This window comes from Zymoseptoria tritici, chromosome 13 (genome assembly GCF_000219625.1).
Source record: "Zymoseptoria tritici IPO323 chromosome 13, whole genome shotgun sequence".
Taxonomy (NCBI): Eukaryota; Fungi; Ascomycota; class Dothideomycetes; order Mycosphaerellales; family Mycosphaerellaceae; genus Zymoseptoria; species Zymoseptoria tritici.
This window is the reverse complement of record NC_018206.1, coordinates 114,713-142,645: the sequence shown is the minus strand read 5'-3', so window position 1 is coordinate 142,645 and position 27,933 is coordinate 114,713. Positions and strand designations below refer to the sequence as shown.

Below are 27,933 nucleotides of genomic sequence, written 5' to 3'. Positions count from 1 at the left end.
AGGCGACAACAATATCAGCCTACAGAATGTCCACCAAGACGAGCAGTAGAATGTCATCCACGACCACCCATGCCAATGTCAGCACTCCGGACTATACGCTGACATGCCCGGACGATGTCAAGCAACTCTCTCACCACAAGCAACGCAATCAAAGCTTCCACAATCCCTGGCCTTCATTCGTCGACCCGGGCGGGCCAGCTATCATGTACAAGATTATGAAGCGAAACCTCCTCGGCCAGGCCAACAAGCCAGATACGACGAACCCTGCCATCGAGGTTCTCAAACCAATATTCCGTGCTCAATCCGCAACGAAAGAAGAGCACTCCACCATCCGTGCGACCTGGCTCGGCCACGCCTCCTACCTCCTCGAATTTCCATCGACCTCATCGAACCTCACAGTCATCTTCGACCCAGTCTATACGAAGCGTTGTTCCCCTTTGACATTTGCCGGACCCGCTCGCTACACTCCAGCGCCGTGTCAACCATTAGATCTCCCTCCTATCGACGTCGTCGTGATCTCTCACAACCACTACGACCACATGTCCTATCCAGACCTGACTGCCATCTACGCCGCCAACCCCAACGCCCACTTCTTCATGCCCCTGAATCTGAAGAAATGGTTCCTCACCAATGGAATCGGTAAAGCATCCACCATCACCGAGATGGACTGGTGGCAAAGCGCAGACTTCACCCTCCCCGGATCGTCATCTGCGACAGCAACCTTTTCCTGTCTACCCGCCCAACACGCCACGGCCCGCACAGGTCCTGACCGCAACACGACTCTCTGGTGCGGCTGGTCCATCACTACTCCGCACAGTCAACCGAATCCGAAATCAGTCTACTTCGTCGGCGATACCGGCTACCGCAGCATTCCGGAGAAACTCGACATCGACCGCGCTTTTGACCAACACAATCCCGCGCTCAAGGAACTCCCCGTCTGCCCTGCATTCGCACAAATCGGGAAGCTTCGAGGACCATTCGATTTGGCGCTGATACCGATTGGAGCATATGCTCCGCGCTGGCTGTTCAGCGGGTTACACGGTGATCCGTACGATGCGGTGGCGATTTGTGAGGATGTCAAGGCGAAGAAGGCGCTTGCCATGCATTGGGGTACTTGGGTGCTTACTGAGGAGGATGTCACCGAGCCAAGGGAGTTGTTGAAGGAGGCTGTGATAGAGAAGGGATTTGAGGAGGGAAGATTTGTGTCGATGGCGATTGGAGAGAGTCGAGAGTTCTGAAGGAATGACAGGCGGAGCGAGGGCAGTAATTTCGTATGGCGGAGAGATGGCAGTGAAAGAATATGTTTGTCCCAGATGTAGAGCGACGACAATGTATATACACAATCGAGGCCCACAGTGCAGCGAGGAACACCTAGATCAAAATCATGCATCCATATAAGCAGCCTTCATGTCCAACCAAAGAATCCGATCCGTATGCTTCCTACCCAGCTTCCATCCTCCATGTCCACCCCATTTTGGATTCAGTGAGTACGTTGCGCCTGCCTCTGCACCAACAACACTCTTTGATCGAGTTAATTTTTCTCGTGTCGAGGGCATCAATGGCAACGACTGGAGCTTGGTAATGTCCTTGTTCGCTGACCCACTCTTACTTATGCCTTATAAGCAACAAGGCGCAGCTTGGGATAGAGTTGTTTGATCACAATTCCAGCTCGTTCAATTCTGCCGCTATTCGCGTGAAACTCCGTGATTCGGTGTTCAGCTTCGCTGTAAATGAACTCTCCCTCTCCTATAAAGCCAGTAAATTCGTCGTATTTCCTGAAAAAGAACTTGGTGGCCCCGTCCATAGGTTTGTGGCCCGTAATTGATGTGCCTGATGGTGCGTAGCCTGCTGCGCCAGCCCGACCTACGCCGGGAGGAGGTTCAACAAGAACCTCAGCCTCCTCCGTGGCCCCCGCACCTCCATTCTCGAAGACGAATTCGAAGGTCGCTTCAATGGCTGCAACGGCCTGATCGGATCCATCGGTGATACTTCTGGGAAGGACCAGGGCCAGGCAGAGAGGAAGAAGGAACGAGAGGATCGTGAAGAACTTCATGTTGTTGACGGGAAGAGGGAAGGCTGAGCGGTTGGTGAGGCACTTGCTGTCCTGGGTGGAGAGATCGCTGTCCTGGGTGGAGAGATTGCTGTCCTGGGTGGAGAGGTCGTTTTCCTTCTTGAGAGGATGTTGTCCTTGGTCGAGATGTTGCTGTCGTTGGTGGAGAGGATAATTCAACTTGTGCGAGGAATTGCTACGTATTTATGCATAGCAGACTTCATCCGGTCGACCATCCCCTTGTCTCGTGAGGGCTTAGCTCGGATTACCATGTATGCCAGAGACACCTTGAACAACAAGCTGTGTTCGCAGCTGATGCCTGATCAACAGAGCGGACTTGGTAGGGTATACTGGAACATCTCGAGCATAAACTCTGATCGCAATGGACCAATGCAAAGGTACGTTGTCCTTCTCGTCGGCATGTGGGTGGACTCGGTGAGGGTCCGCCAAATGACAAGATTGATCCATAAATGTCACCATAATAGCGGGCCAAAAGCCTGTTGCGATTGACGAACTGAATCCCATGTGATGTTCAGGGTATAGAGCTTGCGCTTTTATGCAGTATGGTTTGCTCGAGCATCAATGCACTTTTCTCCTCTTCTCGTGACCAATATTCTGGGATCTCAGACAGCCAAATGTCTAGGGGGAGTACAGTCGGAGGGAACACTCGAGTTTCCCCGGGGCGTAGGATGCATTACGACTGCGTACTTTAAATCGAATTTAGACAAGCGAGCCGAAGTTGCGACATAGCGAGGCGACGAGCGATAGCAACGAGGGAAGTAAGTACTAGACCGAGCCTAGCGTAAGGCATAGTCCCCTGCCCGCAGCGGCGAGCGCCTTAGTAGAACTATTTGGCCGCCGGAGGCTCCATTACAGAGGCGTGCAAAGTTGAAGTTCGCCCGCAATTCGAGTGTTCTTTCCGACTATACTCCCCCGAGACATTTGGCTCAGACAGTACTAGCAGGGTTTCACTGTCAAGCACTAAGACATATTGATTAGACGAGAAGAAGGTCGAGCCTGAGGACCGGGTTCGAGGTCCGATACCACCTCGTATTATCCTAGAGACCCCTCCGGGCGGACAGAACTCATGAGCTCGACAACGCCGGTAAAACATGCTTATCATGGGCTATGCACTACTTCCTGAGTTTGGTCTGGACCTTTTACCTTGCATGTCCTCGTTCCCTAGTGCATTGTCCCATCTCCCGATGCTTTCACCCTGTGTGATGCGATCTTGATCCCGGCCCAGGTCCACTCGCTCAATACGTAGAGATTGATTGTCTACTTTCGAGCAAGAAGCAAGAAACCTCACCAGCGCGGGCATCGCGAACACCCCGAGAATTGGATGCAGACACGCCACTTGGTCAGTCATCTCTCCGATTCCAAGGAGGACAGCGGAACCTCCGGACTACTGGGACTGCTCGCCTACAGACCGTGAACTGCATACGGGAAGCAGTGCCGACATGAAACTTATTGATGCCCACTTTGAGCAGGTATCGACGACTTCTCGTTTCTGCATAGGACTGGGAGTGTCGGCATCGTCTTCAGGGGCAGGGCACTGCTTCATGCTCTTGATCCAGAGTCTCAACCCTCGAGCTGAGGACCGGATAAGCACGGACTCGTCTGCAACACATCACGACTTTGATCGGTCTAGGCCCATCTCTGCGACTCAACGCTTCCTAAAATTGCGCATTTGGTTCGACAAATGGCTCATACCGCTACCTTCTCCCTGGACCTCCTCTGCACCACCCCCAGCGTTCACAGACTATTGAACCTTCGACAGCGTGCGATATGAAATCGGTACCTTGACCTAGTACAGTACGCACTATTGAACTTTCGTTAACGCGTGTTTGAGTCCCTGCAGGTGTTCATGACTTACCCACGTGTCTGCTCCATCAAGGTGCCGCATCTGTCCAATCCACGTGGAAGTGTGAGGGTATCCTTGTAAAGGCTATCGCCGATGCGAATCTCGTGATCGTATTCATATCGCCCGTGCACGATTTGTGGCCAAACCTTCGTCAACGTCCCGCTCTCGAGGTGAGCGCATCGAACGATCCACTGCTGGTCGGGATCTATCCTGGCGCAGGATTATATCTAGGGACGGATTGGCCCACTTCCCTGTCATCAGGCCATCGAGGGCTGAAACTCGACTTAGGCAGATGCCAGAAAGAACGACCGGGGGGTTCACTGCTGCAGTCGGAGCACGAGGTCTAATCAGATTGTAAATCCCGCACGCATGCGCCTGGTCCTAGTCCGGAGATGTCGGTATCGTCTAGAGACTACCGGACATTGGTTTCGCTTGGTCCGGACTCCCAGAGCCTGCAGTAGAATAGAGGACATCAAACCCGGCACGCAAGCTCGTGCTCTCGACTCCTGACACTGACCTCGTATGCAAACTTACAGGGACCAGGACAGCAACAAGATTGGTATGGTAGGAACCGGGCTTCTCCTCGTGCGGCGAACTCACGCAGAAAGCGACGAGTTGTCGGCGCTAATGCCGCTGTAAAGATGTCCTTGCCAGTCTCCAATGCAGACGCCGAAGCAGACGACGGTACACAGCACTGCATGCGAGTCCGACCCATCGGTGTTTGAATTTTACCTGACCTGATCCCAGTGATACGATCTCGCCACTGATCGTACGACCTGATCCCCGCCATAGATTTGAAACGTACACGAGATTGGTGGAAGTGAATTCACCGCCAGACACCGTGTTGTTGCCTAGATCGGGCAGACATCGAAGAGTCGAACACCCCACGCAGTCCGCGAAAGTTCAATACTGTAGACCCAAGATAACTCTGGCAGGGGTATCCAATGTGTCGATGGTGAGTGAGCTGGAATCCTCATGTGAAGCTGGGTCGTCCAACGGCCATAATAGTTGCTGTTTGCCGTCTTTATGTTCAGATCATCACTCCAGAACATCATCAGAACATCATCTTCAGAACATTACTCCAGAACATTACTCCAGAACATCATCTTCAGCAGGACATTACCCCAAAAACGTCATCTTCAGTCTCCAGACCACATTCCCAAGATGTTCTCGAAGCATTTGTTCTTCGCCGCTATGGCCTTTACTTCTCTGGTCTCCGAAGTTGTAGCCTCTGACTATCAAGGCGGTGCTTGGTTCTGCCGGCCTGCCCCGAGCATCCGCGAGTTGTCTGTCTTTGTCTATCCCCGATTGTCTGCGGCACCCGCTTATGTTATACTGTTTGCAGGCGTCGTTCCTACGGCAGTGTGGTGGCGCAATGTCCGACCTTAAACGCACAGGACCCAGACGATCAACGAACGTACTGCGCAGATGCGTGTGCCGAGTTTTGCAGAGAATGCCCAACATCAAATGCAAAAGCGTCGGCTGTTGGATGTTTCATTACCACGGTTGAGGGAGGTACGAAACTTACCAGGTAAGAAATTGAAGTGCGAGAGGCCTCCAGCGTCCGAAACATATCCGCTGACCTTGTGCGCCTTGCTTGGCAGGTGTTTCTGCGGAGGTGCCTACGGCTCGAAGAACCCTCCCGGATGTCAATAGAGGCTTCTCCAGGGCGAACCATGCTGCGCGAATGGAAAGGGTTTTGAAGTTTCTGCGTTGCTCTGTTGGAGGAATGAGAGGGTAATGCGGGACCGACCTCAACGTCGGCTTTTGATCTCTTAATGTGTATTGCTGTTGGAGCAGGGCAAATGAATGTGCGTGAGCGACCTTAACGTCGATGATTGAATTTCATATTGATTACTTGCGAGCAACGGGATGGGCGAAGACGTGGAACGATCTCGGTCTGTTGCATCAATTCTGTTCTCGTCTCCCGGTCTGTTACTGCGTTGGGGTCGATCTTCCGTTGGTAGAGACTCTGCATACATCACCATCGAACCAGTCACCTATTGTATCGGCGTCGCGGTCGCCGCAAGAGTCCACGGCTCGTTGGAAGCGCCGTATCACTCAACGGCAAGACAGTAAGAGCGTATGCCGAGACTACACAAGCTTGCGTAGACGGCTCATGGAAGACCGAACGAACCTCGCATTCCCTCTGTTACTCTGCATATCTCGACGAACCCAAGAATTGTGAATGTCAGCACGAATATGGGGACATCTCAGACGCATGCCGCCCTCATGTCTTCCGTCCAGCGGACAACGAAACAAGCTAGCATCCTCGTCATCCAACACGAAGTCCGTTCTTTTCACCGTCCTGCCCTCTCGACTGCCCAAGACTGTCGGCCCCTGCAGGAAGCTTAATTGATAGAGAAGCCTGAACGTGCTATTGCATATGTTGCATCTCCACTATCCTGACACTAGCACTCGACGGGTCACCGTTCAAAACCTTGATCAAGCTGAATCCCACCATCCGACTCTGTCCCGAAATAGCGTTGCATTTTCCGTAGCCGTTGTCCATTCGCGATTGATCTTCAAGGTACCCTTCGCGTTGTGCGCCTGCTTCGACATCTCCACTTTCACAGGTCTTGGACAAGGATAGCGGTCCGCCGTATCTATCAGCTGGGTCGCGAACGCCATGTTGTGCTCCAACCACGAACGGGACAGGCACGAGACGGACCTGAAGCTTGGTGATCGATCGTGCACAAGAAACGCCGCACTCAATCCGGCGACCTCGAGTCCTGCGATCACAAAGGATTTCAGCTCCACCGAAGGCTTCTCGGTAGTGTGGTCGCGATGACCGGCACATTCTCACGTCCGGTTCGGCTTGGACGACTCCCCTCAAGCATCACCTTCGCCTCATGGTGAGCCTCACGTTGCGCTCGATCTCTCCTTGGATTCTTCACACGCGGCATTGACGGTCTCCGTCAGCAGAAACGCGCGGACAACGTTCCACAAGCCGTCGATTCGAATCAATAAGTGAGGTGGATATGCTGCTCTCCCTCTATCTTTGAAGTTGCAGATCGGCAAGCTATACTGCGTACATGAGCACCACTGGCTTGAAGTAGGGGATGTTTACCATCTTGCTTTTCGTTGCGGAAGGTCTCGTGCAGCCTGGATACGAAGCTGGCAAGCTGAGGACTTCGTTCTCCACGATATCTTTCTCCTAATTGACATCGGTCCCCTGAGCTGTCTGCGCATCCGAGCCAACCAAGCCTGCGGCGTAATACTCCGGCCTGACTTCCGCCTCCGGACCTTGCGTTTCAAGTATCGAGCTCCGCACTGTGACCTCTAACGGCGGTCCCGAATCGAAGGCGGCGGCCATGATTTCGAGCTGGCGGTCGATCTTCAAACTCTCCGCAAGTCCGATGGTGATGCAATAAGTCGAAAGGGTTCGAGCAATGCGCTCGTCAGGCAAAGACTCCAAGAAGGTCAATGCCCACTCCCGCGATTTGTTCAGCGTGCCCTAGCCACAAGATGACTGTGCTAGCCGACCGGTATATATCGGTCATGATGGCCAGCTGCGCAACCTCCTCAACGTTATCTTGCTGATTGATACAGACCTGATCAGCCCAGATTGGCGATTCCGACTTCGTGCGTCGGAATTCAGTCAACGCGTGGTAAAGATTCATGGTGATGTGTAGCGTGCGGCCGTTGCACAAAATGTGTCTTTGCTCACGTTTCTTGTCTGCCACGGTCTTGCCTTTGCTGACACTCCATGTCGGATCGAGATTCCAGGTATAGCTGAGGGCATCAAAGGACGGGCTTTCTCCGGGGTTTGCCTCGTACATCTCAACGGAAATGACTTCAGTGTATGCGCCGGGGTGGATTCGCAGGAGACGAAAGGTTCGCGGTCCACTGAGTGGCTCGTGGACATACGGCCCGGAGTATTTGATCTGGTAGGACAGTCATTCCGCAACAGCCTGAGAGAATCGGATCCTCCTCCAGCCTCCCACCTTGTGCTCATTGCGATCCCGAACATACTCCCTGCCGCCGATAGTCAGAGTCCTAGCGCTGATCAGGACGTCCTTGTCGAACATTTCCGGCGATTGAACGGGAGTGTTGAGGCGAGCAGGAGAAAGGACTTCCGTCGAGCTTTCAGCGATGGTTGTCAGCCGCACAGTGGTACAATAGCGACCGCAGTCACGATCTGCCAATAATTCTGTGGCAGGATTCGCTTTCTGGCCAACTATTGGGCCGTATGCATTAGCTTGCATGCCAGCTGCACAAACGATGGTAGGATTCGCATGCTGGCTGAAAATCGTTGTGAATTTGTCGTCTCATTTTTTGGCTGAATACAAACGTCATTGAATAGCAAGGCTAACAGCCAATTAATGAGGCCCAGCAAGGTTCTCGCTTGCATGGCTTGCTGATCTGATGCCGCTGCGGGTTGTAGGCGAATGGCACATGTATCAGCACCATAGTCGTGGCGTTGAGGCGCCGGAACTGTTCAGGTCAGCGACATGTCACCAGCGGTCTTCTTGATGAGGTACACATATTCAGTGCAGTGCCGAACCGTATTTGTCCATTGCGAAGATTGATGTAGTCGAAAGGAAGATGGTCGAAATAAATTGAAAGATGTACGACTTGGCCTTCATGCCTGATGCTGCTTAGGTAAGCCGCGCAAAAATCGTTCCGCAGGAACGGATTGCCCTGGTAGAGCACGTGGAGTGCAATCTTGTACAGACCTCACCTACTCCTTTCTTACCACCATGTCAGATTCATTCACTTACCATCACACTAGCTCCGTGTATCTGCCGACATGCCTTGCTGTCAACACAGCATCACGCAAAGAAGACGAGCACGACATGTCGTCGAGCACGCATTTCTCCTCTTCTTCTTCTAGCTCCGGCCTCGGCCAAGTGGGTGCCGAGTTGCCGTCTGCCACGCCCGGTTTGTATACAACTTCCCACGATGGCGTCCATTATTGTCCCGCGATCCATGCAAGACTCGACCCTGTCGCCGCTGTCAACCAATCCCGGAAACCGTCCGCAAATCCAAGCAGTTTCCTCTCTCCAAGCCCTCCGCAGAAGGAGTGCCAAACCCCAGAAGAACGGTATTCGCTTAGGTAACGCAGGATCTCTAGCCCTGGTACCGTACCTTCAGTGACTTGTCTATTCTCCGTCTTCGCATTGCGTGCTTTCTTCCTTCATTCTTGATACATGGATTGAGTCCTGGTCTTGTTCTTGTCATTCATTGCTCTGCAACGACTTTCTGGACTGCACGAGCATCACACATTTCAACCAGGCAGTGGACCACAGAACACTCGCCACCAGCCTGTCAGGGCGATCGAATCTCGAAGATGGAGAAGAACGATTCAACAACTCTGGTGGACGAACGACAGGATCATGACTCCATTCCTGGATCCGAGAAGAGCGACACATTTGCGAAGACGGACGAAGACAAGCAGGCAGTGGAGATGATCACGCCAGCCGAAGCCCACGCACCCACAACCGCCGCACCACCGATGAAGGATGGCGGTACTCGCGCCTGGCTACAAGTCGCAGGATCCTTCCTCGTCTTCGGAAAGTGCGTCAACGCAACGAACTCACTGCATTCAACCCATTGCTAACGCTCACGTCACAGCCTCTGGGGCATGTCCTTCGCCTTCGGCTCCTTCCAATCCTTCTACGAAACCTCCTACCTCCCCACCCTCCCCGCCTCCACAATCTCCTGGATCGGAACCGTAACCATCTTCCTCCTCATCCTCATCGGCGTCATCTCCGGCCCCCTCTTCGACCTCGGCTACTTCCGCACAATGCTCATCACCGGCGCCCTCATCGAGACCCTCTCCGTCTTCCTCGTCTCCGTCTCCTCCTCTTACTACCAACTCATGCTAACCCAAGGCGTGCTCATGGGCCTCGGTAACGGCCTGCTCTACCTCCCCGGCTTGGCCCTCGTTTCCCGCTCTTTCAAACGAAACCGCGCTATCGCAATGGGAATTACCACCTGCGGCGCTCCGATTGGAGGTATTATATATACTCTTGTCTTCGAACAACTCATTTCCCGGACATCTTTCGGCTGGACCGTCCGCGCTATGGGATTTATCATGCTGGGAACATACCTCCTCTCCTTCCCGCTCCTCCTCTTCCGCGCTACGAATCTGGGAGATCTAGCGGCAGGCGGTGCTCCGAGGAAACTCTTCGACAAAACTGCCCTGCGAGACGCTCCGTTCTGGGCGTACGCTTGGTCGAACTTTTTCATCTTTTGCGGATACATGGTCCCTTTTATTTTCATCCCGTCTTACGCCCAGCAGAATTTGGGGACGTCGAGGAGTTTTTCCCTTTACATATCTATTATTGCTCAAGCGACCAGTATTGTTGGTCGGCTTGTTGCTGGACTCTCCGCTGCTAAGATTGGCGGTATGATTCCTTGGGTTGTCTGTGTGGTTTCCTCCGGTGCGCTATGTTTGGGGTGGATCGGCGCTACATCCGTTGGATCGTTCGTCACTTTCGCTGCGCTTTATGGTGCTTTTAGCGGTGCGCTCATCCCCCTGCCGCCGAGTGTATTCCCGCAAGTCTGTCCGGATCCAAAGGTCTTCGGCGCGAGACTTGGTATGGCACAAGGGATTGGAAGTGTGGCGAGTTTGATTGGGCCGCCGATCGCGGCTGCGTTGGCGGAGGTTAGTTCGAAGGGCCAGGCGGAGGGGGAGAGGAAGAGTTATCTTGGGTTGCAGGTTTTTGGGGGGTTGGTCATGCTGGTTGGTGGAGTGGGGCTGTTTGTTTTGTGGGGGATTTTGATGAGGAGGAGGGGGGTTGGGGCGTCGAAGTTGATATGATAGAGGAAGCTAAATGGAAGGACGATATCGACAGCAGAGTCATGCACACATCAGGATACAGGTATGGACCTTGGGCGCAGTTCGCAGAGGAATGAAATACCTTGGCACCCGGCAGTGTATCGGCACATGATTACCGCCGCAGAAACTGGATACAGCACCTGACCGCCATCGAGTGAGGAATCGTCGCAGACCGCACCGCCTCCTTCGCAAGGAGGCCGCAACGACAACGACATCTTTCTGGTGCTCATGGCGCGGTCGGCTCGGCTCATGACATGCCCAGTACTGGGGCCTTGGACTCGACAGGAGCATCAAGACTGAATACAATTCCTCGCTCTCCTCCTGAAGCCTACTCGCACGTTCAGGCGTCAGTTGCCCCTTCTAGACCTTCCTAAACATCCTCCAAGCTTCAGAGCACTCAAATTACACCGTAGAGACTGGCCAGGGAGGGGCCGCTACTTGACGGCTTGCTGGGTTGGATATAAAGAAGCTCAACAGTCCACGGCGGCTTGATACAGTGGATTAGAACAAGGAGAAAACCTGTGGACAGCAGGGAGCTGGGCTGGTATATCTGTGTATGCTTCGACATCGGCAGCAGAAGTGGGTGGGATGCATATAGCTGCTTCGTGGGAGCGGCTAGGTTCAGGATGTGGTTGCGTTGGTATAGCGGGAATCAAGCGAAGCAAAAGATATCACGAAAAGCTAGAATCGAGGAGACAGCCGGGTGAGCATGGGATGAGCTCCAAACATGTGTAATTTGCTAGCCAGCCAAGCCTATCACATGCTATTCAGCGGCTAGCGTACGGTCAATCAATTTACTCCCTTCTTTCAGCTGGCTCAATCATCAGCCGATCACGCACGCACGCTCCCAGCTGCTGCTTTCTTCAGTCACGGATCTCAGTACCAACAACAACACCACCAGACTCATCTCCCTCAAAAACAAACACCTCAATACACCCTTCAACCACAACCACCTCTCACCAATCACACCCGACACACTCCCTCCTCGCTCCATTGACAATGGCACCCAAAGCTCGCGCCCCAGCTCCCAAGCGTCCCGCCAAATCCAACCACCGCGCCCCCAAACCAAAAGGTCCCCACGCCGCCTCCACCGCCCTCCGCAACATCCCCACCGAACCCACCGCCAACCCCAACCCCACTACCAAACCCAGCGTCCCCAAATTCGATCCCAACACCAACATCGGCAAAGCCGTCCGTTTCCAAGCTCAAGTCGAAAAGGCGAAAAAAGCGCGCGCGAGAGAGTTGGAACCTTCCAAGAGGCCTCTCCCGCCGCCTGATGAATTCGACTTGGAAGCTGTGGAGCAGGAGACCAAGGCGAGGAAAGTGGCGATGAGGGCGAGGACGGCGAATATGGGTGGTAGAGTGGTGAGGGGTGTGCCGATGACGACGCAGCAGAAGAGGGTGCACTTCCAGAAGCAGGTTGCGAGGAGGGAGAAGAAGAAGAAGAAAGTTGAGGGAGGCGCGGGTGAGGTTGGAGCAGGGGAGGACGAGGTGGCAGGGGCGTTTATCGTGGAACAAACGGTTCCGGGATCGAAGAGCGATATGTGGGCGAGGTATCATAAGCAGCAGAGGGGTGGAGGGGAGGTGGTGAGGAATGATGCGAGGGCGAAGGGACCCGGGGTGGAGAGTGTGCTGAAGGCGCAGGGTGGGGGGTTTCAGCCGTTGAGGTGGGAGAAGGAGGGTTGATTTGTGAGCGTGACGGCGTGTTGAAGCTGTTTTGGAGCGGACGGAGTTTTGATTGAGCGGATCGAATATCGGTGGTTCCGAAGGGTTGACCAAAAGCGAGCATTGAGCATTGGAGCTCTGATTTTTGAATTTGGCATGACGGGAACCACGAGAGTCAGCGGAGGACACGTCGAGCCAGCTTGTTTTTTTGGACTCCACCGTATGCGAGCAGCGGCGGGCAGAGATATGGCTTTTATTCATGATTATCCGCCTTCCGCAAGGCCGCGCTCCTCGATCTCGCCTGCAGGCCTGGCACCGGCAATCGAGTGGGTATCATGATGTAGCAAGCAAAGCAGAAGTACGTCCTCACGACTCAGCACTCTCATTGTCGGTGGCCATGCAGCGAGAGCAAAATCCATTCGGGCGGCTCGTTTCTGAATGGCATTTGAAGCAGACAGGATGCGGTATTTGCGAATTGAGTCTCAAAGATGGCGGATTGTTTCGACGGAGGCACATAGGGCCGGCGGGGGGACGATCCGTACATTCAGTCATCGGCGGGTCGATCGTACGCAGAAGTCTTCCCAGTACCATTGGTATGCATCCTTCTGAGTCCGTATCGTCGTCTATGCAAACGGTGAATCGAAGTGGGTATCATGATGTAGAAAAGCGTCGCAAAACCGGACCTCCACCCTCCTCAGGATCCAGCACTCTCCCTCAACACCCTTTTGACCAACTTCCTCTGCTCCTCCACCCCCAACCCTCCCTCATCCGTCTCCCTCAGCAACCTCCCAATCGCAACCGTCTCCCTCACACTCCCACTGTCCACCCACACCCGTCCATTCCTCCCCACCGCAACCTCAAACCTCACCTTCTCCCCCACTTCCTCCAGCACCACCACCCCGCCCACACTCTTCCCATCCTTGGTCGTACCCATCATTAATCTCCTCGCAAACCCCGGACTAACATCAAAAACCATACCACCCGTTAGCGGACCCATCCCCTCCGCTTTACCGGAATTCGAATTCACGCATTCGATCTCTACGTCTTCCCATTTACTCGCTTTGCAGACTCGTGCGTAGACGAGATCGCCGGACTTTAATTGTGGTCGGGTTTTCTTGTTCGCTCCCTCGAATGACAGTTGGCCGAGGAGAGCGTATGGTGTGTGAGGGGATAGGCGACAGTGGTAGACGTCGGTGGAGGAGTGGTGGATCTGAGCGATGACGAGGTCGTTGACGGAGGGGAGGTAGCGGCCGTGAGGATGTTCGAGCCAGAGGGCGGACTTTTTGGGGTCGGTGTGGAGAGTGCCGGAGGTCGTGGTGAGTATTGTACTGGGCGGGATGTGGCGGAGGCCGGGACCGAGGGTGAGGGTTCCTTTTTTGGTGGGTGGGGGGAGGAGGGCGGAGGGGACGGTGTCGCCGGGGAGGAGGATTGTCGTCGACGACATGGTGGAGGGGGGTGTTGTTGTTGTAGGAGAGCAGGATTGATTTGATGGACTTTGATTGAAGTCTTGAATATTTGGACGGACCTCAGTCCGGCAAGCGGCGGGCACATCCGGACCCTTGCTCTGGCTTGAGACAAGGATCGCAAGAAATTTAGTTTTGGAGAGGGACTATCTGCAACTTTTGGTTGGTGAGGAAGAACCCTCTCTATACAACACAACATCCTCCTTCTTCATACACCACCACAATGAGCGCCGACGACAACACCCAAGAAACGCCTCAGCGTACGGCAATTGGCATCTCATTCGGCAACTCGTACTCCAGCTTCGCCTACGATGGATTAGTCCTCGCCAACGAAGAGGGAGACCGACAAATCCCCACGATCCTCTCCTATGTCAGCGGCGAAGAGTTCCAAGGCACACAAGCAAAAGCACAAATCGTCCGCAACCCACGCAACACCGTCGCCTCGTTCCGCGACTTTTTGGGAAAGTCCTTCTCCGAAATCGATCCCACTCCATGCCACTCCAGCGCCCACCCGATCGAACACAACGGCGGAAAGAGCGTGGCATTCAGCGTGCAGGAGAATGTGGACGAGGATGGCAATGCCAAGGGAGAGAGGAGCACAATCACTGTGGATGAGATTACAACTCGCCATCTGCGCAAGTTGAAGCAGTCGGCGGCGGACTACCTTGGAAAGGATGTTACGGCTGCGGTCATTACAGTTCCCTCTGACTTCACGGATGTACAAAAGGAGGCTCTCACCGCTGATGCGGCTGCGGCTGGGATTGAAGTGTTGCAGTACATCTCCGAGCCGGTGTCTGCTCTTCTCGCACACGACGCCAAGGTGCAGCAAAACGGAGAGGACAAGCCATCTCAACAGGACAAGACTGTGATTGTCGCGGATCTCGGTGGCAACCGCTCGGATGTGGCAGTCATTGCCAGCCGCGCCGGTCTGTACACTACCCTGGCCACCGTCCACGACTATGAGCTTGGTGGTGCCAGCTTGGACAAGGTTCTCGTGGAGTACGCCGCAAAGGAGTTCCTCAAGAAGAACAAGTCTGCCAAGGACCCGCGTGAGAATGAAAAGAGTCTGTCCAAGCTCACTCTCGAGGCGGAGGCTGTCAAGAAGTCCCTCTCCATCGGTGCATCGGCCAACTTTTCGATTGAATCCCTCTCTGACGGCATCGACTTTCAACTCAGCGTCAACCGCACTCGCTTTGAGCTTCTCGCCAGCAAAGTCTTCGCATCCATCACACGTCTTGTCGAGAGCGCCGTCGCGAAAGCCGGTCTCGACCTCCTCGACATTGATGAAATTCTCCTCTCCGGCGGATCCTCTCACACTCCCAAGATCGCCTCCAACATTGCTTCCCACTTCCCTGAATCCACCACGATCATCGCACCGAGCACATCCCCATCCGCCATCAATCCCAGCGAACTCACCTCCCGCGGCGCCTCCATCCAAGCACTGCTCATCGCTGGCTTCGAGAAGTCCGACATCGCCGAAAACACCGAAGCCATCGTCACCGCCGCTCCTCACATCCCTCACGCCATCGGGCTCGTCACGGGCGACAACTCTTTCGCCGTCATCGTCGCCGCTGAGACTCCTGTCCCAGTACGGAGGACCGCTCAAATCAGCGTTGCAAACGGCGGCGATGTCCTCCTCAAATTGGCAGAAGGTGTTCGCGAGATCAAGGTCACGAAAGAGGAGAAGCCGGCTACGAATGGGAACAAGGATGATGAGGATGAGGATGATAGCGATGATAGCGATGACGAGCCGGAGGAGATCCGCTCAAAGGTGTGGAAGGCGGGCAAGTCGCTCGCGGAGGTGGGTATCAAGGGTGTGAAGAAGGGTGGCAAGGTGGAGATTCAGGTGAATGTGAATGCGGATTTGAGTCTGACTGTGGTGGCGAGAGAGGTTGGTGGGAAGGGTGGTGTGAGGGGGACTGTCGAGGCTGCTGCGTAGACTGATTGAGGTGTAGAGGAGGAATAGACTAGCATTTTGACGCCAGGTTTTGAAGATCGATTCATGGCGGGGAGGACAAGAATAGACAAATCGAGACTGCAACGATAGATGAATGGGATAGATTCACTTCAAGGACTTCCTCTATCATCGTCGTCTGCAAGTGAAGATATGAGTTACCTTACATAATCCTCGTCCAACCTTCCCTGACGGAAATGAAGCATTGACTCACCCCCACCAAACGCCAGAAACATCCCACTTTCGTCACCGGAAGAAATTCTGACTGACTGACTTCCTTCTCTCCACAACGACAACAACATTCCCACACCACAATCATGGCCGACTCCGCCGAAATCCCCGAGCGACCAAAAGATGCTGCTCCAGCTGCGGAAGGAGAAGGCGACGACAAGGGACCATCGAAGAGTGCATTGAAAAAGGCAGCCAAAGAAAAGGAAAAGGCGGAAAAGAGAGCCAGACTCGCGGCTGAAGAGGCAGCACGGAAGAAAGAGGCCGACGCCAACGACATCAGCAAGGAGGACTACGGCGAGCTCCCTCTAGTGAGGACATCGACCGGAGCCAAGCACGAGAAACTCGCGGACCTGGCGGAGAAGCACGATGGACAGGCGATTGAGGAAGGAAAAGGACCGGCAGTCATCTTCCGCGCGACGGTCAACAATGCTCGCAATCAAGGTGCGAAGCTGTCGTTCCTGCAATTCTCTCAAGGTCCGAATACCATCCAGGCTGTTGTTGCTCAGTCCGAGAAATTGTCCAAGCAAATGGTCAAATTCGCAGGAGGAATCCCCACCGAGAGCGAAGTCGTGGTGCACGGAACATTGCAGAAGCCATTCGAGCCGGTTAAGAGCACGACCATCCAGAACCTGGAAGTCCACATCACAAAGCTGTACATCCTCTGCAAAGCCGACTCCCAACTCCCCCTGCAAGTCGCCGATGCCGAAGGACGCATCCCCGCCGAAGGAGAGGAGAATGCCGTGCAAGACGGAAAACCGATAGTCTCCCTCAACACCCGCCTGAACAACCGCACCATCGACCTCAAAGCGAACCTCAACCACGCCATCTTCACCATCAAATACGGCGTGCAGAAACTCTTCACCGAATTCCTCGACGAGCGCGGTTTCCTCGGCATGAACACCCCTCGCATGCTCGGCGCCGCGACCGAAGGCGGCTCATCCGTCTTCGAAATCAAATACTTCAACGACAAAGCCTACCTCGCGCAATCTCCCCAACTCTACAAACAAATGATGATCGCCTCCCGCTTCGAACGTGTGATGGAAATCGGACCCATTTTCCGCGCGGAGAACAGCAATACCGCCCGCCATTTGACGGAATTCACGGGTCTGGATCTGGAAATGGCGTTTGAGGAGGACTATCATGAGGTGGTCACCCTGCTGGAGGAACTCATGCTGTACATCTTCAACGGTCTCCGCACGAAGTACAAGAAACAAACCGACCTCGTGCGCACCGTCTACCAAGTCGAGGAATTCAAACTCCCTCCTCCGGGAAAAGTCCCCCGCCTCCACTTCAAAGAAGGCATCGCCATGCTCCGTGAAGCGGGCGAAGAACTCAACGACTTCGACGACCTCTCCACCCCTCAAGAGAAGAAACTCGGCGCTCTCGTCCTCGAAAAATACGGCACAGACTTTTACGTCCTCGATAAATTCCCCCTCGCTATCCGTCCCTTTTACACCATGCCATCAGCCGAGACGCAAGCGGCGTACGACCCGAAAGACCCCAACGCGGGCTACTCGAATTCCTACGACTTCTTCATGCGCGGGCAGGAAATCATGTCCGGTGCGCAGCGTATTCACGACGCAACGTATCTGGAGAAGAGAATGAGGGAACATGTCACCCCGGTCGATCCGAAGAGTGATGGACTGAAGGACTATGTGAATTGTTTCCGGTATGGATGTCCGCCGCATGCGGGCGGTGGCATTGGATTGGAGAGGATTGTTATGTTGTGGTTGGGGTTGCCGAATGTGAGGTTGGCGAGTTTGTTTCCGAGGGATCCCGGGAGGCTGATGCCGTAGATGTGGACATGGGAAAGGTGTGGTGGAGAGGGATGTGTTGTGGGGTGGACAGAGATGGTGGGTGAGAGGCGGTCAAAATGAGCTGAATGTGTCCTGAGCTATGTGCAGGAGGCGCGTGTCCATCGTGCGACATGAGAGTGGATGCTGAGAGAGCTGACACGGTGTATGTCGGAGATACGCACGAGAAGCCTGGTCAACTTCCAGCACGAAGAAGGACGAAGTCCATGAGGGTCAAAGACTCAAGTCAAAGAGTCAACATGTCAAGCAGGCGGGATGAAGAATGAAAAGTCGACAATCGAAAAGACCATCTCCATCGGCGACCAGTCTTTCCATCTTCTCAGATATTTCGCTATACTCACCAAACAGCCAGGGTCAGCGTGCAGCATGTCTCGAAAAGCTGGAGGGCTTCACTCGCATTCAACTTGTACCCCCTCTGATTTCTTTCCTGGTCTCTCTTACTCCCTTTCCAACCCTACCTTTCTGAATGTCTTCTCCTGCTCTCCTCCGTCTTCCCATCTCTTCCGACCCTGCCTTTCCACCCTCTCTTCCTTCCACCCCCTTCCAACCCTCTCCACCCCCCCCCCCCCCCCCCTGCCCCCGGAGTCCTCCCAGGGTTCAGCAGGGTTTCGCTTAGATTAGAAATGAAACTTCCTCCTCCTCTCCATCAACAAATCATATTCCTGCCTATCAATCGGTCCATCCCGGCCTTTGACGAAGATGAGCTTGTCCGGGTCCGTGGGCGTTGGGATGGTGCGTTTGGTGAGTCGCTGTCCCTCGCCGTCAGGCGTGGGTACGGCTTGTTGTTCATCGGGCGTTGCTGAGTCGGTGGGAGGGGCTTCATCCTCTGCGATTGGTGGTTCTTGGGAGAGGAGGGGTTCATCGGGGGTTGGGGCAGCAGGATTTGTACTTTCGTCGTCGTCGGGAGTTGATTCAGGTGTTGGAGTTGGATCAGTGGTTTCGACTGGTTCTGGTGAGGGTGAGGAGGTTGGTACGGCTGCTGGATTGGGGGTCTCCTCTTCCTCGGTCGGCTCATCTGGCACTGGAGCTGGAGATTCTGCGGCCTCCTCGGGATTGAGGGTTGTGGCTGTCGGTTCTGGCGCTGAGGTCGGGTCAACGTCCTCCTCCTCATTCGGCTCAGCAGGGGTGGGAGCAGGCGTCTCCGCAGTCTCCGGATCGGCAGTCGTTGTGGCTGTCGGTTCTGGCGCTGGGACGGGATCGACAGCTTCGTCGGATTCGATGGGTGCGGCTGGATCGGGAGTTTCTTCCTCGGTAGGTTCGTCTGGTGTGGGAGTGGGGGATTCATCGTTGGCTGGCGTCTCTTGTTCTTCTTCTTCAGGGATCGGTGCGTCGCTGGTAGTTGAGGGAGGTGCGTCCTCGTTCTCGTCCTCCTCCGACGGAAGCGGCTCTTCTTCTTCTTCTTCTTCGGGAAGAGGTGTCGCGCTAGTAGATGGTAGAGGCAGCTCTTCTTCATTGGGTGCGGGCGTCTCGCTGGGAGTCGAGGGAGATGCTTCCTCCTCCTCCTCTTCTTCCGGAAGCGATTCATCTGGTGTAGGAGCTGGCGTTTCCTCGTTGATAGGCGTCTCGTCTTCATCGGGAGTCGGCGTCTCGCTAGGAGTTGAGGGAGGTGCCTCCTCCTCCTCCTCGGGGAGCGGCTCATCCGGCGTGGGAGCTGGCGTTTCTTCTTCATTCTCGGGGTCAGGTGTTTCGCTAGCAGACGGGGACGCCGCCTCTTCTTCGTTGGGGGCGGGCGTCTCGCTGGGCGGTGAAGGAGGTACCTCCTCCTCCTCCTCCTCATTCTCCGGCAGCGGCTCATCTGGCGTAGGAGCTGGCGTGCCTGTAACCTCGTCGGGCGAAGCCGTTTCTGTAGGAGGCAAAGGCGGCGCCTCTTCCTCTTCCGGCGCAGGCGTTTCGCTAGGACTCAAAGGCGGCGCCTCATCCTCCGGCAACGGCTCATCTGGCGTGGGAGCTGGCGTTTCTTCTTCTTCTTCTTCTTCCTCGGGAAGAGGTGCTTCGCTAGTAGATGGCGGAGGCGCCTCTTCCTCCGGTAGCGGCTCGTCCGGCGCAGGCGTGTCGCTGGGAGTCAAAGGCGGATCTTCCTCACCACTAGTGGGAGTCGCTTGACCTGGTGCCGGAGGATCCTGGATGGGCTCGTCATCCTCATCTGGGACGGGGTCGACAATAGGTGTTGGGGTCGCTGAGATGCTGGAGGATGAAGACGAGGAGGAGGACGACGAGGAGGAGCTAGACGAGGAGGAGGAGGAAGAGGAGGAGGAGGAGCTTGAAGATGAAGAGCTGCTCTCACTCGAAGAAGAGGATGAAATCGAAGTCAGTGTTGACGTCGTGAACGTTGTTGTAGTGGTAGACGAAGGAGTTGTCGTCGTCGTGGTCGTGACGGGGTCCGAAGTTGAGGTTGAGTCTGCTGAGCTGCTTGAGCTTGTAGAGGAGCTCGAAGAGGAGGGACTGCTTGTACTCGTGAGGGACGATGTTGCTGAGGGCGATGATGTCGTGGTGGAAGAACGAGTCGCCGTTCGAGTAGAACTTGGCGTCGTCGTCGCTGAGCTACTTCGGCTTGAAGATCGTTGGGAAGATGAGGAGCTGCTCGAACTCGAAGACGAAGTCGACGAGGAGCTGCTTCCACTCGACACGCTCGACGTGGACGTCGTAAACGAAGATGGCGTAGTCGTCGTAGTGGTCACCGGAGTACTGGAACGACTCGACCGGTTCGTAGTAGTAGTAGTCCCCCTGCCCGTCCCAGTCGGAGACTCTTCCTCCGCCCTCCTCAACCTTCGATACAAACTCAACGCATCCCTCCCGCCACAAATCTGGCTCGAATTCCCCGAACAAGGGACATCGCATCCTCGAGCGAGTTGTCTCGCTCCCGTCCGGATTTGGTTGCCGCAGTAGCATTCGTCTCCGTCTTCTAGACCGAAATAGCGAAAGTCTTCGCAGAAGGAGGCGCATGTCTCAGCGGTGATGGGTTGCCGGGTGCTGCCGTAGAGGAAGCCGTCGTCGAGGGTGCGGTCTCGTTTGCTGTCGGTGTAGCAGGCGAGGTATTCGAAGGTGCCGACGTCGGCGGGGGAGACGGGTTGAGGTCTTGGTGGAGGTGGGCCTGGGGGCGGGTTGGGAGGACCACCAGGGGGAGGTGGGGGTCTGTCAGGAGGCGAGCCGGGCGGTGGTGGAGGACGGTCTGGACCTGGTGGGGATGGAGGGCCGGGTTTTGGGGGTGACCGGCCGGGAGGAGAGATGAGACGACCGCCGCGGACGCCGGACACGGATCTTGCGGGTCGGAGTTCGCCTTTGAGATTGCAGGTGCCTGTAATGGAGAGGTCAGTGGTGGCATGAGCAAGAGCGAGACGAGAGGACGACACTTACGATCTACGAGTGTACCATCAACACACCCCGTCGTACTCGCGCACATCTCGATACACTGTCCAAACCACGACTCGGGTTCGCCTCTCATTGCCGCCGTGCCGATGTCTCCTCCTGGATGATCTGGACGACTTGGTCAATGGAATGCATAGATGTAGAGCGGCCAAAAACTCCCTTACCGATATTACACTCGATCGCAAACCTCTCCCCAGTACTAGCCGTATACTCCCGCTCTCCACCCGCACAAGATGGACCAGCAACCGTCCTTCTCGCGGAAGAAATCGACGGATTCCTCTTGTTGACCTGTCCGACGTCACTCTTCAAGTAACATGCGTTCCCCAACATCGAAACCGCGGCACAGCCCCTCGTCCCGTCACAGGCTTCGACACACTGCGTCAAGCTGGAAACTGTTTGTCGACCGATGTCGTTGCCGGAGTACTCGGCCCCACAGTCGACGACGAATTTGGAGTAAGATTCGGCGGTGTAAGTGACTCCGTTGCTGGCGGGGCAGGAGAGAGATGTTGAGCCTGGAGTGGAGGCAGAGGAGGTCGTGGCTCGAGTGACGAGGCGGGCAGAGGAGTAGTTTCTGCGAGGAACTGCTTCTCCTAGGGTGGATTTCAGAGTGCCTGTCGATAGTCGTTAGCCGCTCGATGGTCTGTTGGGTAGGAGCAGTGAGTATATGCGACGACTCACAAGTCACACCCGACAACGAAACGTCTACGCAACCCCGAGTCGTGTCGCAGGTCAAGATACACTCGTCCAGAGAGTCGACGCGAATCGTCCCGATCTCTCGACCTCGGCGGTCGATGTCGCATTCGACTAGGAACTGCTGGCCCTGACGAGTCGTGTAGAGTTTGCCATTGTCGCGGGGACAGGTCGCTCTTGCTGGTCCTGTGGTCTCAGCTATGGCTAGTGAAGTAAAGAACAGTGCCGCTATTGCGGTCTTTGATAATGGTAGATGCATGATGTCGATACTCGGGAAGAGAATTGACAACTTTGCTGGTTATTAGAGGAGAAAGGGTACGAGGCCATGTTATGGTAGGTAAGTGTATACCGACCACACGGTGTGGTATGTAAATGACGATGTTGGAGTGAAGCACACGAACGATCCAGATGCATTCCCGACGCCGTGGTCCCGGTGTGTTCCCAAATTCCTGCATGTGCGGGTGGCGGAATGCTGGAGAAACATATGGAGCAACGTTGGCTTCTGATGCTGAGGCCTCTTCGAAAATAGAGAAGAAGAGAAATCAATCGTGTTTCTGACATCGCTGGAGAGCGTACAATGTACGAATCGTCGAGAATGAAAAAATGCAGATGGCGAAAAAGTTGAGGAGAGGAAGCAAAGTGTCGAGAGAGAGGGAATAGAGGGGAGGCTGACCGGCGAGGAGAGGGAGAGCAGGGAACGTCAGCGAATAGCTGGTAATACAGAGTGATCCAGAACATACTGCCCGACTCTTCACTGCCCATATTTCTGCGCCATCTGAATCAACGCTCCGTCCACCTCTTTTGGATGACTGAACGACAAGAAATGCTTCCCACCCTCCACAACCTGCAACTTCGCATCCGGACTATTCGTAAACAACTGAATCTCCCTCTCCGCGTTCTTCACACTATACACCGCATCGTCCGTACCATGCAGCCACAACACGGGACACCTCACATCCGACAACCTCGAGTGCAGACCATCTCTATCCGCGAGATTGATAGCCGCCATGCGAATCCTACGTCGGCCGTCGTCGCCTTGGTAGTTGGCCTTGATGGTTTGACGCCAGTATTCCCGGGTGTCCTTGTCGACGTCTTTGCCGAAGCCGATGTCGATTAGGAAGTCGCAGTAGGCGGTGTCCGGCTCGAAGGAGGAGGTGGGAGTGTTGGTGGTCCAGGTGGAGATGTTGTCTTTGAGGAGGCCGGGGCCGTCCCAGCAGCCGAGGGAGACGGTGTGGGAGTTTTCGTTGTCGAGGGAGGTGCCGAGGGGGATGATGCCGGCGATCTGTGGGTTGGTCAGCGTGGACTCGTGGTCTTGAGTTGGGATGTTGACATACCTTCTCTGGCGCGAGCAGTGCCATGCGGACGGTGATCCAGCCGCCTTGGCTTGTTCCGAGGACGAAGATCTTGCCGGTGATTTTCAATGCATCCAGTACTTGGAGATTCATGATGGCAGTGTCCCAGTAGGTGAAGTTCTCCGACTTGGTCCGGGTTTGGCCATGTCCGAGAAGTTCAATGGCGATCAAGTTCATGGCATTGGTGAGATCCTTGTTGGCATACTGGCTGCGGTACAACTCCGAGCTGGTTGTGAAGCTGTTGACGAGAACAAGAGTGGGCTTGGAGGAGTCGTACGGCTGCGGCATTTGATAGGCTGCATCGATGCCGCCGAGATGGGGGACATGGACGATTTTGGTGTTGGGCATGATTGATGATTGTGCTTTGAATGCAGGCTTGTGGAGTCAAGTAGTTGTAGCAAGATGAAGGCAGAAAAAGGAGAGACAGCAAGAAGATATATACTTGACCTCGAATACTCGGTGACAGCGGATATTTCCTAGAGTCAGCACCAGGACCATCGGCTGAACGGCAGGAAGGCATGTCCAGAGGTCGGGTGATGGCGCCCCATAGTCCTTGGTGTGGTCCCCGCTGAAAGATATTCGGGCAAGATTCATCGAGTGACGACACATTGCAGGCATCGAGGCCCCCCTCTTTACGGACAGTATCCAGTGTCTCCTCGATACCCCGCATCAACGGCGGATGTTTTGCGGGGTTCGAAATGGCATATCGTGGTCGATGGTCATGGTACGAGATACATGCACGGCGATCGCCGAGACTCGCACGAGTGACATTGGACCGGCTCCTTCGGGATGTCATCGTCCTTGGGATTCGATGTCCGCCATGCCGTACTGTTGCGGGGGCAATGAGATCCGCGGGTCCGCAGTGACAGACTTGATGCCAAGCTGACATCAAATGAACTCAACTGATGGGATGATGTTGATCTTGTGATGTCGGCGAGAAGAGAGAGGAGATGGGGATCATGTCCTCGTCGGAGGTGGCTCCGCTTTCACGCTAGTTCTACGAGCAAGACGTCGGACTTCAAGAAATTTAAATCCGCATAAGTGAAGAGGTCCAACATATTCCAACCACATTGACAATGGCAGACTCCGACTCCGACCAGGCTGGCGTACCACTCATCGAAGACATCTCCGACTCACCAGAACCGCAGAAGAAGAATGCCTCAGCAAAACGCAAGCGCAGCGCAGAAGATGATGAAGGAGTCGAGAGCAAGAAGGATGTGAAGAAGCCCAAGAAGAAGAGGCCGAAGAAGCCCAAGGATATCAACGACGATGCACTGGACAGCAAGTTGGGAGTGAATCTGGCGATTGGACATATGGACAGCACACTCATGGCCGATCACATCGCGCAGCGGACGAGGAGGTTCAATCCGGACCTGAGCACAGTAGAAGCGGAGGACTCGTATATCTCAGGTGCGTTGTCGTCGCTTGGAGGACCTCCCGATCTTTCTCGCTAACACGCCTTGCTGCAGAGAAAGCCATCACGGACACAACAACCTGGACAGAACCTCGAATCGCAACCAACATCCCCACCTTCCTCGAAAAGTTCGCCGCTCCACGACGAAAAAAGCGAGGCGAAAAAGGCCGAACACTCTGCGACGCACCCCGAGAAAACGGCGCGCCACACACCCTCGTCATCGCCGGAGCGGGCCTACGAGCAGCAGACATCACCCGTGAACTGCGAACTTTCCAAACGAAAGACGCCATGGTCGCGAAGCTGTTCGCCAAACACATCAAGCTGAAGGAGGCTGTGGAGCTGGTAGCCAAGACGAGGATGAACATTGGTGTGGGCACGCCGCAGAGGGTGATTGATCTGTGGGAGAATGGAGCGCTTTCGGCGAAGAATTTGGAGAGGATTGTGGTGGATGCTTCGCATATTGATCAGAAGAAGAGGGGGATTATGGATATGAAGGAGACGCATGGGCCGTTGGCGCATTTGTTGGCGAGGAGGGAGTTGAAGGAGAGGTATATGAGTGAGGAGGGGAAGGTCGAGTTGCTCTTTTATTGAGCGAATGTGCTGGATGATGGGAAGTTCGGGGTCGATCGAGGCTCGGAACAAGGCCTGCCGCTTCGATGTTGTATGGGCGCCTGAGCATGAGCAGCGCACGACATGAAAAGCGACAAATTCGGGAAGAACATTCCTACCCCGAGAGTGAAGCCTTCTGGAACTTCTCACTTGTACGTCGTCATTTTTCTGGCTTGATTCTGCTGACCTGACAGGTCTGAACCACAATGAAGATGGGCCAGTGCCTCAACCAGTACCAGCGCTGAAACTAAGCGTCTCGAATATTTGTCTGAACAGCTTCTGGCACAGCTCAGACCGTCGGTCTCTCTTCTCGCACGGCGCCCCCAACAAAGGCACTCTTTCGTATGCGTGACCTTCGTTGACCTGCCCGAACGTCCCTCGCACCTGAAACCACACCGGGCCGTTGCTCGTGAAGACTTTCCGGAAGCAAGACATCGACTCAGCCAGTGTCAAGATGACCACACGTTCCACGACATGCTGGCCGGACGAAAGCGTGTCTGCTCAGCGACTCAGGATTAGCCGGGGACTCTTAGCGTGGAAAGTGAAGATGTCAACAACAAACGCCGTGGGCGCCGACCTCATCTGACTGTCGATCTGATCGTATGGAGTACCTGACCAAGGCACGCTGTTATAGTCGCATGCGTGACCATTCCTCTGCTTCGATTTCCCTAGCAACTGACAGATGCTCGGACGCTTGCAAAGATAGCTTCGAAGCGAGACCACGAACTTTTTCCAGATCCCTCGACATGCCTCACCGGTCGAAACCGTACCACGCCGATATGAGTAACACGGGAGCGGCCGTAGATCCTTAGCGCGGCAACGAGAATATCAACAACAAACGCCGCGGATGGCCTCGTCTTGACTTCGACACAACTTCACCAAGGTATTGCATTGACGACGCTCACCATCCTCGTCGCTCACTATCAGAATATCACGGAGCATCTCAGAAGCAACATCCTATCGCCGAGGACATGATGAGAGCCAATCCAGTTGTCTGGCTGGTCGTGGTGATGGTCACTGTGCTCGTCCATGCCGTGGACTTGGTCTCGACCGCGGATACCGATCGTGGGTGACAACTCGCACTTCATCTCTAGGACATGATCAACTGACTGCTCTCAGATTGCCTCGTCTGTTTTCAGACCATCGTCGACGCTACGGGCTGCCATCAACCATCCGGCCAGGAAGACCAGATCGAAGCTTGTTTCTGCAAGGTAATCCACCGCTGCATTTCGTCTCAAATCAAGGCGCTCTCACTGACAGCACCGCCAGATCGCCAGCATGTGCTCCGCCATCTGCCACAACCGCCTCCGCTTCGACCCGAACCTCGTCTGCAACAACACCACCGACGAATCTCCCGATACTGTCGACAACAACACGACCCTACTCGCCCGCGGCGACGCTTCCAAGACCCGCTTCGTCCCGAGTCTCACCCGTTTCTGCAAGGAGCCTGGTCTTGTTGATTGCCTTCTGCCGCTTCCGCCAGATACCAATATCACGGTGGAGCAGTTCTTTGCCGATAGGGAGAATGTTTCTTCTGACAAGGTCAAGCGCGGTCATCGTGGGAGTGGAGGCGCGGGGTATACTGGTTGGTGTGGCGCTACGGGGACGGCTTGTGCTAATGCTGAAGAAGGAGAGGTTGAGGATGAGGAGTTAGACGATTCCATCGAGTCTGCTTCTCCCGCCATCGATGCCGATACGAAGCGCAGTGACGCCAAGGTTGCTGCTGCCGCTGGCCGTGGTCGTGGTGGCGGAGGAGAACATCGCAGTCCGTTTGGCTGGTGCGGATCTCCGGGGATGACCTCCTGCCACGATGAGGAAGAGGGCGAGCACGACACACTGGGCGCAGTCGCTGAGAACATCGAGCCGGACACCATCTCAGCCATTACCGGCAAGCGCGATGAGATCAACATCGATGCTGCTGCAGGCCGTGGTCGCGGTGGCGGCGAAGAACATCGGAGTCCTTTTGGCTGGTGTGGCTCTCCGGGCATGATTTGCTACAATGAGGAAGACCATGACGAGCATGCAAACGCTTCCGCCGTCCAGCCCAACAGCTCTTCGGACGACAACATCAAGCGCGACGACGACTCCTCCCTCAACCCAATCCTCAACAACCCCGACCTCTGCGGTAACGCCGGCCAAGCCTGCGCTCACAACTCCGACCATCAAGGTCATCTCCTCTCCACGATGACGCAGGAACCGCAGGTGACAGTCCTCCCAACTCCCGTCCCAGGCATGTCTGACAAGACCTCCATCTTCACGACCATCATCTACCACACCGTCATCGAGTACAAGACGATGAACAACGACGAGATGCAGCCGATGAAGCGTCCTGTTTCGATTTGGACGACGGCTACGACGGCGACGGTGACGGAAGTTGAGGGGAGTCATTTGCTTGTTGGGGCGAGTGCTACGGGACTGGTTACGATTGATCGGAATGCGGGGGTGCAGAGGGGTGGTGCCTCGAGTGCTGGGGTACCGGGATTCGTGATACTTGCGGTGGTCGGCGCTGTTGTTGGGGTGGTTATTCGAGGAGATTGAATGTGGTGATGAGAGATGAGGGTGGATGTGGTCGATGACTGCAGTACTTGCCACTGATTGCACGCACGTGGAGGAGAATTGAAGAGTGCGAGAGATGGGCCGAAGAGATCGTCTCGCAGGCTGATTGTACACGACT

General features: G+C 55.0%; 11 protein-coding genes across 11 annotated transcripts; 7 read left to right on the top strand and 4 right to left on the bottom strand.

Annotated features, from left to right (window-relative positions):
* Positions 1 to 50: 50 nt before the first annotated feature.
* Positions 51 to 1,238, top strand: MYCGRDRAFT_51107 (uncharacterized protein; the record flags this gene model as incomplete). Its single annotated transcript, XM_003847775.1, has 1 exon — positions 51 to 1,238. One exon carries the CDS (start codon positions 51 to 53, stop codon positions 1,236 to 1,238), a length of 1,188 nt encoding a protein of 395 aa, XP_003847823.1.
* Positions 1,239 to 1,609: 371 nt separating this feature from the next.
* Positions 1,610 to 2,053, bottom strand: MYCGRDRAFT_97262 (uncharacterized protein; the record flags this gene model as incomplete). The annotated part of the gene is made up of 1 exon (XM_003847469.1): positions 1,610 to 2,053. One exon carries the CDS (start codon positions 2,051 to 2,053, stop codon positions 1,610 to 1,612), a length of 444 nt encoding a protein of 147 aa, XP_003847517.1.
* Positions 2,054 to 4,975: 2,922 nt separating this feature from the next.
* MYCGRDRAFT_106445 (uncharacterized protein) lies at positions 4,976 to 5,844 on the top strand (the record flags this gene model as incomplete). The annotated part of the gene is made up of 3 exons (XM_003847776.1): positions 4,976 to 5,200; positions 5,260 to 5,445; positions 5,519 to 5,844. The coding sequence occupies 3 exons, from the start codon at positions 5,079 to 5,081 to the stop codon at positions 5,568 to 5,570; spliced, it is 360 nt and encodes a 119-aa protein (XP_003847824.1).
* A 1,227-nt stretch (positions 5,845 to 7,071) lies between these two features.
* On the bottom strand, positions 7,072 to 7,945 carry MYCGRDRAFT_97261 (uncharacterized protein; the record flags this gene model as incomplete). Its single annotated transcript, XM_003847468.1, has 3 exons — positions 7,072 to 7,326; positions 7,469 to 7,801; positions 7,862 to 7,945. The coding sequence occupies 3 exons, from the start codon at positions 7,943 to 7,945 to the stop codon at positions 7,072 to 7,074; spliced, it is 672 nt and encodes a 223-aa protein (XP_003847516.1).
* A 1,262-nt stretch (positions 7,946 to 9,207) lies between these two features.
* Positions 9,208 to 10,813, top strand: MYCGRDRAFT_111586 (uncharacterized protein; the record flags this gene model as incomplete). Its single annotated transcript, XM_003847777.1, has 3 exons — positions 9,208 to 9,434; positions 9,492 to 10,527; positions 10,745 to 10,813. The coding sequence occupies 3 exons, from the start codon at positions 9,208 to 9,210 to the stop codon at positions 10,811 to 10,813; spliced, it is 1,332 nt and encodes a 443-aa protein (XP_003847825.1).
* An 887-nt stretch (positions 10,814 to 11,700) lies between these two features.
* On the top strand, positions 11,701 to 12,387 carry MYCGRDRAFT_97259 (uncharacterized protein; the record flags this gene model as incomplete). Its single annotated transcript, XM_003847778.1, has 2 exons — positions 11,701 to 12,073; positions 12,182 to 12,387. 2 exons carry the CDS (start codon positions 11,701 to 11,703, stop codon positions 12,385 to 12,387), a joined length of 579 nt encoding a protein of 192 aa, XP_003847826.1.
* Positions 12,388 to 13,060: 673 nt separating this feature from the next.
* On the bottom strand, positions 13,061 to 13,810 carry MYCGRDRAFT_88378 (uncharacterized protein; the record flags this gene model as incomplete). Its single annotated transcript, XM_003847467.1, has 1 exon — positions 13,061 to 13,810. One exon carries the CDS (start codon positions 13,808 to 13,810, stop codon positions 13,061 to 13,063), a length of 750 nt encoding a protein of 249 aa, XP_003847515.1.
* A 218-nt stretch (positions 13,811 to 14,028) lies between these two features.
* MYCGRDRAFT_77678 (uncharacterized protein) lies at positions 14,029 to 15,768 on the top strand (the record flags this gene model as incomplete). Its single annotated transcript, XM_003847779.1, has 1 exon — positions 14,029 to 15,768. The coding sequence occupies one exon, from the start codon at positions 14,053 to 14,055 to the stop codon at positions 15,766 to 15,768; it is 1,716 nt and encodes a 571-aa protein (XP_003847827.1).
* Positions 15,769 to 16,082: 314 nt separating this feature from the next.
* MYCGRDRAFT_106442 (uncharacterized protein) lies at positions 16,083 to 17,339 on the top strand (the record flags this gene model as incomplete). Its single annotated transcript, XM_003847780.1, has 1 exon — positions 16,083 to 17,339. A coding segment is annotated over one exon (1,239 nt), but the record flags the coding sequence as incomplete, so codon positions are not given.
* A 5,477-nt stretch (positions 17,340 to 22,816) lies between these two features.
* MYCGRDRAFT_77672 (uncharacterized protein) lies at positions 22,817 to 23,625 on the bottom strand (the record flags this gene model as incomplete). The annotated part of the gene is made up of 2 exons (XM_003847466.1): positions 22,817 to 23,166; positions 23,219 to 23,625. Coding segments are annotated over 2 exons (714 nt in total), but the record flags the coding sequence as incomplete, so codon positions are not given.
* Positions 23,626 to 24,468: 843 nt separating this feature from the next.
* MYCGRDRAFT_18057 (uncharacterized protein) lies at positions 24,469 to 25,241 on the top strand (the record flags this gene model as incomplete). The annotated part of the gene is made up of 2 exons (XM_003847781.2): positions 24,469 to 24,646; positions 24,706 to 25,241. Coding segments are annotated over 2 exons (714 nt in total), but the record flags the coding sequence as incomplete, so codon positions are not given.
* Between the last annotated feature and the right edge of the window lie 2,692 nt (positions 25,242 to 27,933).